This window comes from Micromesistius poutassou (assembly GCF_964030765.1).
Source record: "Micromesistius poutassou genome assembly, chromosome: 20".
Lineage (NCBI taxonomy): Eukaryota > Metazoa > Chordata > Actinopteri > Gadiformes > Gadidae > Micromesistius > Micromesistius poutassou.
The window spans coordinates 5,217,237-5,230,580 of record NC_140290.1 but is presented as its reverse complement, the minus strand read 5'-3'; the positions used below and the strand labels follow the sequence as shown (position 1 = coordinate 5,230,580).

At 45.5% G+C, this 13,344-nt stretch overlaps 2 protein-coding genes across 3 annotated transcripts; both read left to right on the top strand.

Moving 5' to 3' along the window:
* The first annotated feature begins 3,908 nt into the window (after window positions 1–3,908).
* On the top strand, window positions 3,909–5,100 carry atp5if1a (ATP synthase inhibitory factor subunit 1a). The gene is made up of 3 exons (XM_084485166.1): window positions 3,909–4,082; window positions 4,345–4,457; window positions 4,827–5,100. The coding sequence occupies exons 1-3, from the start codon at window positions 4,011–4,013 to the stop codon at window positions 4,966–4,968; spliced, it is 327 nt and encodes a 108-aa protein (XP_084341292.1). The 5' UTR covers window positions 3,909–4,010; the 3' UTR covers window positions 4,969–5,100.
* Window positions 5,101–5,421: 321 nt separating this feature from the next.
* LOC311365387 (heterogeneous nuclear ribonucleoprotein R-like) lies at window positions 5,422–12,808 on the top strand. 2 transcript variants are annotated; one of them, XM_084484906.1, is made up of 15 exons: window positions 5,422–5,565; window positions 6,110–6,267; window positions 6,398–6,516; window positions 6,645–6,752; window positions 6,882–6,995; window positions 7,114–7,290; window positions 7,545–7,680; window positions 7,821–8,026; window positions 8,212–8,361; window positions 8,456–8,577; window positions 8,965–9,506; window positions 11,172–11,234; window positions 11,954–12,021; window positions 12,229–12,375; window positions 12,584–12,808. In XM_084484906.1, the coding sequence occupies exons 2-12, from the start codon at window positions 6,111–6,113 to the stop codon at window positions 11,201–11,203; spliced, it is 1,863 nt and encodes a 620-aa protein (XP_084341032.1). In that variant the 5' UTR covers window positions 5,422–5,565; window position 6,110; the 3' UTR covers window positions 11,204–11,234; window positions 11,954–12,021; window positions 12,229–12,375; window positions 12,584–12,808. The 2 variants fall into 2 exon arrangements, with proteins under 2 accessions (XP_084341032.1, XP_084341031.1); XM_084484905.1 differs by lacking the exons at window positions 11,172–11,234; window positions 11,954–12,021; window positions 12,229–12,375; window positions 12,584–12,808 and having other exon boundaries at window positions 8,965–10,433.
* Window positions 12,809–13,344: the final 536 nt, after the last annotated feature.

Sequence of the window (13,344 nt, the reverse complement as noted above, 5' to 3'; positions counted from 1 at the left end):
GGATGCTCGTGTTATATAAACCGGCCTCGTCACAGTTACCTCAAGATCACTGATTTATAAACGTGTACAATGACGCTGTTCCACTGGAAAGGCCGTCCCCGACGTCACGGCCATTGTTAAACGCATGGTGTGGTTTTGGTCTCTTCCGGCATAAAGGGTGCACCTCTGTAAACACAGCACTGTGCCAGTTGGCCTTCCCCTGTGCCAAGTCGCAATTGACACACAGAGAGGCCTGAACAGACAGAGCTCTGTCATTCTCATCAGTGGGTCTCCTGTGTGTGTGTGTGTGTGTGTGTGTGTGTGTGTGTGTGTGTGTGTGTGTGTGTGTGTGTGTGTGTGTGTGTGTGTGTGTGTGTGTGTGTGTGCTCCAACACAAAAATGAGTGGTCATTATCTCTAGTAACTGATTCATCAGATAGGAACCACTCATTTGTGTGTGTGTGTGTGTGTGTGTGTGTGTGTGATCCAACACAAAAATTAGTGGTCATTATCTCTAGTAACCGATTCATCAGATAAGAACCACCGGCCACCTGTGGTTATAACCACATTAATGTTTGTACTGTGCAGAACAGATGTTAACACCTCAGCATGTACAAGACACACCCAAATTGCCTTCCACATGAAATGGCAAGGGACACATTAATATAATGACACATAAAAAATACCATAATATAAGATAATATAATATGAGTGGGTTTATCGCTCTATTGCACGGGCAGCCCTTGGTCTATCTGATCACTGCGTGACACACCTCATTCCCAACTACAAACAGAAGCTTGAATCTGCAAAGCCTGTCACCAAAACCGTCCTGAAATGGACAAGAGAAGCCAAAGTGGTACTGCAGGACTGCTTTGAATGCACTGACTGGAATTTACTGGAAACCGCTTCAGACAATCAGGATGAAGCCTGGGACACTGTGAACTCATCAGTTTCTGTGAAGAAATGTGTATGCCAACCAAAACTTTCCGCATTTACAGGCAGGCTAAAGAGGACGCCTTCAGAAGTGGGGATAGGACTCTATTCAAGGAACTCAGAAATTCACTGAACAAAGAAATCAGATTGGCCAAGAAAAGCTACTCTGAAAAGTTGAAAAACCAGTTTCAGGCAGACAGGCCCTCTCTGTGGAGAGGTTTCCAGTCCATCACTAACTACAAGAAACCCTCCCTCACTGCAGAGGCTAATCTTGGTCTGGCTAACGACCTAAACACTTTTTACGGTTTGAAAAACACTCATTTACACCCCCCTCCCCCAAGCTACCTGCCACCTCCATCTCCACCCTGGCTTCCCCTCCTCCCCCTCCTCCTGCCCCCGCCACTTCCCCACCTTACCCCCCTTGTCCTCCTACTCCAACCCCCACCCCCCCACCCCCCACCCCCTCGTCATACGTGAGGAAGAGGTGCGTTGCCTATTCCTAAAACAAAACCCACGCAAAGCTGCCGGCCCAGACAGAGTCTCACCATCCTGCCTTAAGGCCTGTGCTTCACAGTTAGCGCCAGTATACACACAGATATTCAACAGATCCCTGGAGCTGTGTGAAGTCCCCTCATGCTTTAAAAGCTCCACCATCATCCCTGTCCCCAAGAAACCCACCATCACTGGACTAAACGACTACAGACTCGTGGCACTGACTTCAGTGGCTATGAAATGTTTTGAACGCCTGGTGCTGGCCCAACTGAAATCCATCACAATCCCCTGCTGGACCCACTGCAATTTGCCTACAGGGCAAACAGGTCAGTGGATGATGCAGTGAACATGGGGCTGCACTACATTCTGCAACACCTGGATCAGAATGGGACCTATGCAAGGATCCTGTTTGTGGACTTTAGCTCAGCATTCAAAACTATCATCCCTGGAATCCTCACCGCCAAACTCTCCCACCTCTCTGTTCCCCCTGCCATCTGTCAGTGGATCACCAGCTTCCTGACTGATAGGAGCCAACATGTGAGGTTGGGAGCCATCACATCGGATACAAGGACTGTCAGCACTGGTGCTCCACAAGGTTGTGTCCAGTCCCCTCTATTGTTTTCCCTCTACACCAAAGTTTGCAGACAACACCACTGTCATTGGTCTTATCCAGGACGGCGACGAGTCTGCTTACAGACAGGAGGTTGAGCGGCTGGTATCCTGGTGCAGCCAGCACAACTTGGAGCTTAACACTCTAAAGACTGTGGAGATGATAGTGGACTTCAGGAAACACCCCCCAGCACCGCCCCCCCTCACAATAGCAAACAGTCTGGTGTCCAGAGTGGACTCATTCAAGTTCCTGGGAGTCATCATTTCCCAGGATCTGAAGTGGGAACACAACATCAGAGCCATACTCAAAAAAGCCCAACAGAGGATGTACTTTCTAAGGCAGCTGAAGAAACATGGCCTACCACAGGAGCTTATGGCCGTCTTCTACACAGCGGTCATTGAAACCATCCTCTGCACCTCCATCTCAGTCTGGTTTGGTGCGGCCACAAAGAAAGACATAAACAGACTCCAGCGCACCATCAAATCAGCGGAGAAGATCATTGGAATCCCCCTGCCCTCCCTTCAGGACTTGTACCTTGCAAGAACCAAAAAGCGGGCAGGGAAGATTACCAGTGACCCCACTCACCATCTCTTTGAACTCCTCCCATCTGGCAGACGCTACAGATCACTGTATGCCAATGCATCCAGACACAAACACAGCTTCTTTCCCTCTGCCATCAAGCTAATGAACAGCTAGTTCCCTTGCACTGTACACTGCTGCCCTTCCTCTATACCTATTGTACATACCATGTCCATATTGTACATTGTTTATACTTAAGGCAAATTGTAGAAGTCCCTCCTTCAGCCCATATTTATATATGTATATTTTATGTATATGCATAATTAATATATTATGTATATTTTGTACATAAGATTTGTCTAATACCTACCTGCTACTTGCTGCGTTGCTCGCTACGTGCTGTGTCCCATGGCACGCAGCCTATATCTTCCCTATGTGGAAAATTTCTATATTGTGTGCGTATGTATGTGTATGTTTGTTTGTATGTCTACTGTCTGAGAGAGTGTCCACCCTACTGGAGTCAAATTCCTTGTATGTGTGCATACTTGGCCAATATAGCTGATTCTGATTCTGATTATATTATTATTTGAGAGATAAGTACATGCCTACTATCTAGCTGTCGGAATTGTCTGATATTCATTCTCAGAATGTTTTCAGTGTCGCACAAAGTCCTTTCTAATGCGGTACACTTAAGGGGAAGCCACTCACACTACAGCGATCTGCAACATGGAAGCTGCACCCACCCACTAGTCGGGGTTGCAATTGTTATTGCTGCCACTGGATGGCATCGCAAACAAGCAGAAGTTCAGCATCATCCGCAGAACCCAGCGGCACTGGTTTTGCAATATAAAAGCACGGGGCATTTTGATTTCATACGGTCTTATCAATGTGTTTGAGTACAAAACATATTCACGTTAAAATATGGACAAAATGTATATACCAACAATATTAATATTTATTTATCAAGAGATATTTTTCATAATTAGAGATACATTTCGTAATTGAAGGCCAATTTGGGAGTAGACTATGAAGATTTGCAAGTTAGACAAATTCAGACAAAAAATGAAATGCAACAATTTCATCAATGCAAAGCATACAACTTAAAAGCAAATCAATTTCTGGATGACTTAATTTTATAATACCTTCACCACAAACCAACCCTACACAGAACGATTCAATTTTTTTTATTGTATGTGTTATATGATTATTATTTATTTTTATAATTGAATTCCTATCTTTACTTTTTATTAAATCTTATTTGATCTAGTCAGGTGTTTATTTACATTTGTTCATGTTTTTTTTTATTAAACTCATTTAGCTTTTATTTTGAAAGGACCAAAGCGGATATTCTCATTTCTTTAGGTAACTTGCTGTTTACGTCGGTTAAAGAGTAAGAGCCCTAACTATCAAAAGTAATTTCCGCATCGGTTGTGTTGAAATGTCTGTCTGCTTTTGGATCTGAATCAATTGCATTGACAATGGCTAGATTGGTACTTAGGTCCAGCTTTAGGGGCTACATGTCCAGTCAGATTAGGATGGCGTCTGATCAGGTAAATGGGAAAACGTTTGTGCTTTGCTTTCTTTAATGCAGTCTTTACTTGGCTAATTTAATCCGTGCATTCATGACAACACATGGTGAACGAGTACGATGTGTGGGTACATTATGTCAACAGTGTTAAGTGGATCAATAAAGCGCATATTGGCCCTCAGCAGAACTTGACGTTCCTGTCTTGGTGGTGTCCCCACCCCGTGCCACAGATGTTTTGATCTCCAGGTCACGCACTGCATACTGTCTTCTCATCTTCTCCACAGCTCGGGGAACTAGGTGGAGGAGCAGGGAAGGGGGGAGGCGGGGGAGGCGCAGTGAGAGAGGCCGGAGGAGCATTTGGAAAGCGACAGGCGGCAGAGGAGGAACGCTATTTTAGGTAGGACGCCTTGGTTGTATCTGATCTATTTGTAATCACTTGTATTGTACAGTCAAGTCTGGCACTGCCATGGTGGTGGGACATTGACAAGCTCCCTGCCGAGTCAGGACCGCAGAGTCGCTCGCCGGACTCAACCGCACTCTGCCTGCCCCCTACCGCCTCTTCCCCTCTCCCAAAAACACCCGCCCCTTTTCTCCTCCCATACTCTCCTAAAAACACCCCTCTTACGCACTTATTGTATATTGTACGACCTGACACTTAAATATAGTAGTCAGTATTGCGTAGCATCTTGTTGTATACAGTAAATCGTTTAACATAACAATTGTTGGATAACAATTGTCATCCATTTATTGTTTTCAACCCTTTCAGGCAAAAGGAGAAGGAGCAGTTGGCCCTCCTGAGGAAGCATCACGAGGAGGAGATCGATCACCACAAGAAGGAGATTGATCGCCTTCGACGGGAGATCGAGCGACACAACGGGAAAATAAGAAAGCTAAAACATGACGACTGAGTTTTCTGAGTGCGAGGCATCGTCCACATTACGACCTTAAAACATCGCTGATTCGATACTAGTCCTATTCATTATTATTTGAACGCTCCGTATTGTATGTCATATGAATCAAAATAAAGCTCTTAATTTGTATCAACTGTGTTTCCAATGTCATGCTACCATATGGTTCATTTACATTGAAGTGCATTATTCGTGTCTCTTCACCGTTTGAATATTCGTGTATTTCTTTGGGTAGCCTGCTACATTATTCGGGTCGAAGTAAAAAATATGTAGATACATTGTATCTACATATCAATCATATCAATGTAGAAACAGTTGCATACCCCTAATATAGTCACGTGATAACTCGTGTATCAAAACGAACCCCCTCGGTCTCCCTCAGAATCTCGCGATGATCCCCGAATGGTGGCGATGATCGCCGAATGGTGGCGGTGATCGCCGAGTGGTGGCGTTGTTCGAGCGACGACGGGGCTGTCTGGAAATCTGTCTCGTGGGCAGACCCACACGTATTATTGATATTACCGATTTGATAACATCTCACGCATCAAGAATTTCATCTTTAATTCCACGGTGGTGTTAATTTTCTATAAGATATAGGTAAGTTCGGCTAACTATTTGTTTGCACGACGCGTGCTTATTTGAATTGTGAAAGGTGTTTTTCTGCACGACTAGGCCTCCGCTGTAGCCTCTCTGACGAGCTAGCAGGCTAATGATGTTTGTGTTAGTCTTTGAATTAGATAGAAAACGAACCCGTTGTTTATTTACCAAAGACTTTCGCGATGTCATTGTGCAGTGTGACTTAAATGTATCACCCGTGAGCGTATTGAGACTAGAATATAAATGCATTCGTCAATATTAAGTTTGCTAGTAACCTGCATGCAAAGGGGGCGGGACGGTGCCTGTTGGTTGGTATATTCATACAATTCTGCTGTGACATAGCCTCATTTATTGACGCGAAAAGTAAAGATGCATACCGTTGTCCGTTTGTATGTCCAATTGTATTTTTATTTTATACTTGGTCAAGGCGTCATTCGTATTGTATTGCATGTATATGCATTGCATGCTCGGAATCAAGCGCCAAACGCGCCTCGAACTGTGACAACTTTGTACATTAAGCGCACAACCCTGCTTTTGTTTTTAGAATGGCCACTGCTGAGGTGAACGGCAGTTCTGCCCTAGCAAAGGAGGAGGATGAACCGATGGACGTGTCGACCACGCACACGGAGAATTACCAGACGTTACTGGACGCCGGGCTCCCTCAGAAAGTAGCGGAAAGCCTGGATAACATTTTCCAGACAGGTGGGCTATTACTTCTGAACTTTATCCCTTCACAGTCTCATTTACATTTTCGTGCATACCATGAATATGTGATAAAGGACAATACAATGCATGCAAATGAATTATTAATGACTACGACTTGTAATGTCAGGCTTGGTAGCGTACGAGGACCTGGATGAACGGGCGATCGACGCGTTGCGGGAGTTCAACGAGGAAGGGGCTCTGACTGTGCTGCTGCAGTTCAAAGAAAGCGACTTGTCCCACGTTCAGGTTGGTGCCTTAAAATCATCACTGGGTAGGGGGGGCGGGACGGGGGGGGGAGTGCTTTCTAATGCATTTTCAGTAGTGGTAGATATAATAATGGAGGGAAACTCCCCCCCCAAAAAATCTTTCCACAGAACAAAAGTGCTTTCCTCTGTGGTGTCATGAAGACATATAGACAGAGGGAAAAGCAAGGAAGCAAAGTACAAGAATCCACCAAGGGCCCTGACGAGACCAAAATCAAGGTAAACCCACAAAGTGTCAAGTCCTAGTCTGAACTAGGATGGTAGCTCTGCATTCAACCCTTATAAACATGTCACTGTTGACCCATCATTGAACACGTGTTATGTCGTATTGTTTGTATGTGTTTTTAGGCTCTTCTGGATCGAACTGGATATACCTTGGATGTGACCACGGGGCAAAGGAAATACGGAGGGCCCCCACCGCCCCAGGTCTTCACAGGGTGCCAGCCCGGCGTTGGCACAGAGGTAAACGTCTGGGGACACTTCGTAATGTCTGGTCATTGGCCACACGAAACAGAGCTGGCCTGCCAGGACTTGTATGAGGATGCTAATCGCTACGACCGTACTGCTCCTGTTCCTTCAGGTGTTTGTGGGCAAGATCCCAAGAGACCTGTATGAGGATGAGCTGGTGCCCCTCTTTGAGACGGCCGGGCCCATCTGGGACCTCAGGTTAATGATGGACCCCCTGTCGGGCCAGAACCGCGGCTACGCCTTCATCACCTACTGTAACAAGGACGACGCCCAGGAGGCTGTGAAACTCGTAAGTAGCCGATCAACGTAGATTTAAACAGATATAGGCAAGGTACCAGGATTGTTATGGAAATGCTACCGGATTTCAGTGGGTTGTCTTCTCGTTGTAAAAATGTAAGTAAAGCAACAAAATCGTATGGTTTATAAACCTGTGCAGATTCACAGATTCAATGTTTTAAACTCCCATTTCAACTTGTTTTCCAACTTGCCTCGCATCTTTCACAGAACAACAATGAGTGACCTTTGACCTCTGTCCCTCTCCAGTGTGATAACTATGAGATCCGGCCTGGGAAGTACTTGGGAGTGTGCATATCTGTGGCAAACAATCGGCTGTTTGTCGGATCCATTCCAAAGAACAAGACGAGAGAGAGCATATTGGAGGACTTTGGCAAAGTCACAGGTTGGTCTTCTGATGTAATGTCTGAAAAAAAAACATTGATTTGTTGAATTATTTTGAATTTCAAGCAAAGTAACGTGGATTTGTACTGCTTCAAACTCCTCCAGTGGAACCCATCTCCCTCCTCTTGTTTCCCTCTGCAGAGGGACTCCAGGAGGTGATCTTGTACCACCAGCCCGACGACAAGAAGAAGAACCGCGGCTTCTGCTTCCTGGAGTACGAGGACCATAAGTCGGCCGCGCAGGCCCGCCGCCGCCTCATGAGCGGCAAGGTGAAGGTGTGGGGGAATCCCGTCACGGTGGAGTGGGCCGACCCCGTGGCCGAGCCGGACCCCGATGTCATGGCCAAGGTGAGCCACTCGCTCTCTTTTGTTGTTGTTTTTCTTCATACAGGACATCCACTGGTGGGCAACAGGTGTCGTAATAGACGGGCCTAACGGTAGCATTACAAGCATAACCGTGGCTGTTATGTCAACTGATGTTTGGGGGTGTGTGTGTGTGTGTGTGTGTGTTGATTGTGTGTGTGTGTGTATAGGTGAAGGTGCTGTTTGTGAGGAAACTGGCCACGCCAGTCACCGAGGAGCTCCTGGAGAAGACCTTCTCTCAGTTTGGCAAGCTGGAGCGCGTGAAGAAGCTCAAAGACTACGCGTTCGTCCACTTTGAGGAGCGGGACTCTGCGGTGAAGGTGGGTCACTTGCGGTACATCGACACAAACGACAGTTCCTCACTCGTGTTCGTGTTCCTTTTGGGCTCATTCCTGCAATGGTTGTGTCCGCCAGGCCATGGAGGAGATGAACGGGAAGGAGCTGGGTGGAGAGGAGATCGAGATAGTGCTGGCCAAACCCCCGGACAAGAAGAGGAAGGAGCGGCAGGCGGCCCGCCAGACCACCAGGAACACAGGGTAACTCCACCTTACTTCAGGGAGTGTGGCTCTGCTATCTGCATTTAATTGATACTTTTTTATTAGTATTTTTTTATTGAAACTTGAGTTTTTTGATTAACGCTTACGAAGGGTATTTTTAATTTCCTATAAACAGATTGGAAATGTGGGTTATATAAATATTTAGACAAACAACAGGCCTTGCCCTGGACCGATGCTGTTGCCCACAGCAGTGGAGTAAGGAATTCGCCGTTAGTCTGGTGAGGAGCTCTCGTTTCATCAAGTTTATATAAGGACATGGTAAAATCCGGGTTTTCCTCTCTCTCTCTTTCTTTCTCTGTCTCTCTCTCTCTGTCGCCCGACCCCTGCCCCCACCCCCCCACCCCCCAACCATTCCTTTCTCTGCAGGTATGACGACTACTACTACTACCCGCCGCCCCGCATGCCCCCCCCAGGACGGGGCCGGGGCCGCGGGGGCCGAGGGGGCTACGCCTACCCGCCCGACTACTACGGCTACGAAGACTACTACGATGACTACTACGGGGGCTACGACTACCACGACTACCGCGGCGGCTACGAGGACCCCTACTACGGCTACGACGACATGTACAGCATGAGGGGCCGGGGGTCGCGTCCCGGCCGGGCGGGGCCGCCGCCGCCCAGGGCCCGGGGGGCCCCTCCCGCACGTGGCCGGGGGGGCTATGCACAGCGGGGGCCGCCCATCGGAGGGCCCCGGGGCGGCAGAGGAGGCCGCGGGGCCCCCTTCCAGCCGCAGAGGGGCCGCGGCCCCCGTGGCGCCAGGGGCAACCGCGGCGGTAACGTCGGCGGGAAGAGGAAGGCGGACGTGTTCAACCAGCCTGACTCCAAGCGCCGGCAGACCAACAACCAGCAGAACTGGGGGTCCCAGCCCATCGCCCAGCAGCCCCTGCAGCAGGGTGCCGACTATTCCGGTAACTATGGTTACAGTAATGACACCCTGGAGTTTTCACAGGATTCCTATGGGCAGCAGTGGAAGTAGACGCACCAAAAGGTATTTGTCAAAGTAAGTGACAAACAAACAAACAAACAAAATCAAAAAAAAAAGAAAAGAACAAAAAGAAAAAAAAATCAGGAGATTGGGCCCCAATTTTTTTGATTGACTTTTTATTCTTCGTTCCTCATCGAAAAAGAAACAAATATATAAATATATATTATCCCTGAAAAATGGACGGATCCCAGAATTGGCTCCACTTGATTGGCTGGAAAGCATTTTGGCTGAAGAAGTGAGCGTAACCGTTTTGCTGAATCCTTTCTTACTCCTTGCGGTTACATTTGGGACATGTGTTTAAAAAAAAAAAAATTACCTGAGCTAAACACTTTTACTGTTTGTTCCTCATTCTTTTAAAGCCAACAATGAACACTACAAAAAGACAAAAAAAAATATATCCAAACACGGACGTTCATTTTACAAAAGTCTGAAGGGACATTAAATCATCGTATATTGCCTTGCAGGAAGTATGTGTCCACGCTCCTTCCCTGTCCTCCCCTTCTTGTACCCCATCTATTCGTGGTTTCATAGTGGCTTAGGGACTTGCTTGTAAATAAATGCATATGGTTAGCGCTTGATATTTTTTGTTTTGTTTTTGCTGTGGTGGAGAAAAGAATCCACGGGAGGAGAGGAGGAATCAAAAGTTTTGTAATGTGTATGCGTAGCATTTCTAGAGGTAGACCACATGTGTTTTTTAAACTGATACAACTTCCTATGTATTCTTTGAATTTGCCCGATTATAGGATTTTGGTTTGGCTTACCTTAAGAGCCATAGCAGTTTGTTCTTTGATGTTCTTTGTATTTATAACTTCTACGTTTTGTTCAGTTTCAATAAAACTCAGTTGAGTATCAGTCAATTGTCAAAGATACCTCAAATTGAATGGAGTCATTCAGTATTTGATTTGAATTTCTACCTCAATTCTCACATTTTGATGGAGATTTTCTAGTAAACAATGCTTCAAAGTTCAAACAAAGACTCGCTAAAATTAAACAATCTGGACGTGGAAAAGTTGGGTGGTGGCTGGGTGAAATGTTGATTAAAAAACAGGATTTTAACCCTTTATTGTCCTCTGCATGCCACTTGAAGCTGCCTCTACTCCTTCTACACACCTAATCCATGTAGCCTACATTCCAGGTACATCCAGACCTATTAAAGAGTTCGGTCACATTGGATTTACATTGATTCCAGTTAAACACAAGCTTTGACCGCTGAATGGATCCCCAGTGAAGCTCCAAAATCATCAACAAACCACTGAAGAACCATATTTTACAATTATTTGCCATCTGAAAAAGTCCTTATCTTTCTTCTTGAAAGGCACTAATACAAGGGGGTTAGAATTCTCTACGCCATTAAAGATTTGTCTTTTTTTTTTTTTTTTAAGAGTTTTTTCAAAAAAGGGTTAAAATTCTTCTGTGTATATATCTGTGCTCATGAGGCTTAGCAGTTGCTCATCTAACCCTGTCCCCCCCCCACCCCATCCCCACCCCCAACCCTTCAGCACAGCGCTTGTAGCATCTGCCTCTTGGTACATTGATATCCCTGTGTGCTTTGTTTGATGTCTCTGTCCTCTTATTCCAACCTGCGCAGGTGGAGGATCATTGAGAGTGCGGCACGGCTAGCGTGAGGAACTCCCCTGAGCGGTACTCGAGGGTGAGCTCGCCTTGCACAGAGTACCTTCTCCTCCTCACCCCGCTGCTTACTCTTTAATCACTGGCCGTGAACAAAGGAACAACTAGCAAAACTCCATGTTCCTCTACTAACGATTTAGCGTATAGCGTTGTTTCAGCAATTTCGGTTGGGTCATGAGGTCGGATCTGACAACTGAAAGCGGACAGGCAGGGATTTGGGTAGGGACGCAAAACCCTAGCAATAATATTTTGGAGAACTGCCCTAGTCACCCAGTTTACAAAGGAGCAAAATATCCTTGGCCTGTTTTCACCACTAGGTGTAGCAATGGGACACACAGTGCAGCAAAGACAGTCCCGTTCCGTGATCCCAGTGATGGCTTAGTTATTGAGATGGATACTCAATTGTATGTTGGATTGTGAATAATTCAAAATATTTTAAATGATTCTATTTGTAGTGCGGTTAATTCATTCAGACGTGGCGTAAGATGTCAGATGGGCCTCAAAATATGTTTTAATCTGTAAAGCCACAAGATGGCACTAGTCGGTTGGTAAAATAAGGGGTGTGTCCGTGTGAGAGAATGAGGTGCTGGATGGATGTCGTGACTCCTGTGAAAAGCCTGGCTTTAAGCAAAGTGGAAGTATGAAGCCTTACATGCCATTTCTAGTACCAAACCAGGACGTTTTTCTGTCAAAAGTATTTCAATTAGATTTGTGTCTTTATATGTTGCCTCTTGTTACCAGACAGTATGGAGGCTGCCCTAGATCCATGTGAATGACTCAGAGTTCACAAGAGTGGAACAAATTAACTGGTAAGGTATTTGTTATCTGAGCTTTAATGTGACATTTTCCATTGTTTTTGTCGTATGTTGCTTTTAGATCTTAAATGTACGGATATAAAAAAACATTAAATCGAGTTACTTTAAGCAATATTCCTCGTCAGACCTTACACGATACAATTAAGATGACTGTCCCAAGATGAAACGTATAAATGCTCACTGTGTGCCCTCTGCTTTTAGGAACAGCTTGAGTACGGATGACTTGTGACCCGGGAGACTTATGAGTGCAATATGAACTCAGGTTCCCAGACGGCCATGAGTCCCTGTAGGCTGTCGGGCCACTTAGTGTTCAGGCTCTGTGTTCACAGTGTTCCAACACAAGAAATGGTGAGTGATTTACCTTTCCAAAGGGATTCAACAGGGATTATCTGCGTCTTCATCTCCAAATGAAAATGTTCAAAATTCACTAACATTCATGCTAAAGAAAAAAAAAATGCACAAATGTAATTCACACATACTAAACATACATACACAAAATTACAAAAAAGAAATACCTTGACCTAAAGTATTTCTTTGAAACTTGTTGCTTGCTTAGACATAGGTCATGTCCACCTCCTGAGTGCAGTGACCAGCGGAGGGCAGTAGGGACCGGCAGGCTGACTGGAGGCTGTATGTGACAGGGGGAGGAGGAGGAGGAGGTTGGACCCTGATGCTCCCCACCAGAACACACACCCACCCCGTACGCTGATTGGAAGGATCTAGAAGAAGGATGACCTCTGCTGCAGTAGTTGTAGGCTGGGTGTAATATTAGCTATTCCTCGAAGCTATACAAATAAAGCAACAAGGAGCTTGATAATTGTGCAGTAAGGGTGTTCTCTTGGAGTATTTCCATTCATTTTGATAGACAACTTTTGAGATGTCGTGGGTGTGTTGTATGGGCCACATGAGGTATTTTAGTTAAGGATAAGGAGAAATAACTACATTATCATCTAGTGCCATGTCATTCTTGTTTAGTTTAGAAGCAACTATGAAATTATTTTTAGAATTACAATAGAAATGGGGGAAGCGCACACACCTATTTAAAATCTGCTAGTTCCCTAAACCCTGACTCTTTACATATATGATTTGAGACGTTACACAATCTTGACATTGTTGCTTTCCTACACTCCTACACATATTTTATGGAAGAAAATAAATACGTATATTATGCACTGAGTCTGCTGCAAACCAGAACATTTTTATTTGCAATTTATGGAGGTGATTTGATTCAGTCCCCTGGCCTATGGTTCTTTGGTGCACCTGAGCCTTACCGTAGGCTATGAAACAGACAAATCTAACCAACCAAATTAAATCAAG

Excerpts from the sequence above, each read along its gene's own strand:
- atp5if1a (XM_084485166.1), top strand. The coding sequence starts at position 4,011 with ATGGCTAGATTGGTACTTAGGTCCAGCTTTAGGGGCTACATGTCCAGT. Across the intron at positions 4,083-4,344 it reads TTAGGATGGCGTCTGATCAG|CTCGGGGAACTAGGTGGAGG; the intron begins GTAAATGGGAAA and ends TCTTCTCCACAG. Across the intron at positions 4,458-4,826 it reads GAGGAGGAACGCTATTTTAG|GCAAAAGGAGAAGGAGCAGT; the intron begins GTAGGACGCCTT and ends CAACCCTTTCAG.
- LOC311365387 (XM_084484905.1), top strand. The coding sequence starts at position 6,111 with ATGGCCACTGCTGAGGTGAACGGCAGTTCTGCCCTAGCAAAGGAGGAG. Across the intron at positions 7,681-7,820 it reads GGACTTTGGCAAAGTCACAG|AGGGACTCCAGGAGGTGATC; the intron begins GTTGGTCTTCTG and ends TTCCCTCTGCAG. Across the intron at positions 8,362-8,455 it reads AGCGGGACTCTGCGGTGAAG|GCCATGGAGGAGATGAACGG; the intron begins GTGGGTCACTTG and ends TGTGTCCGCCAG.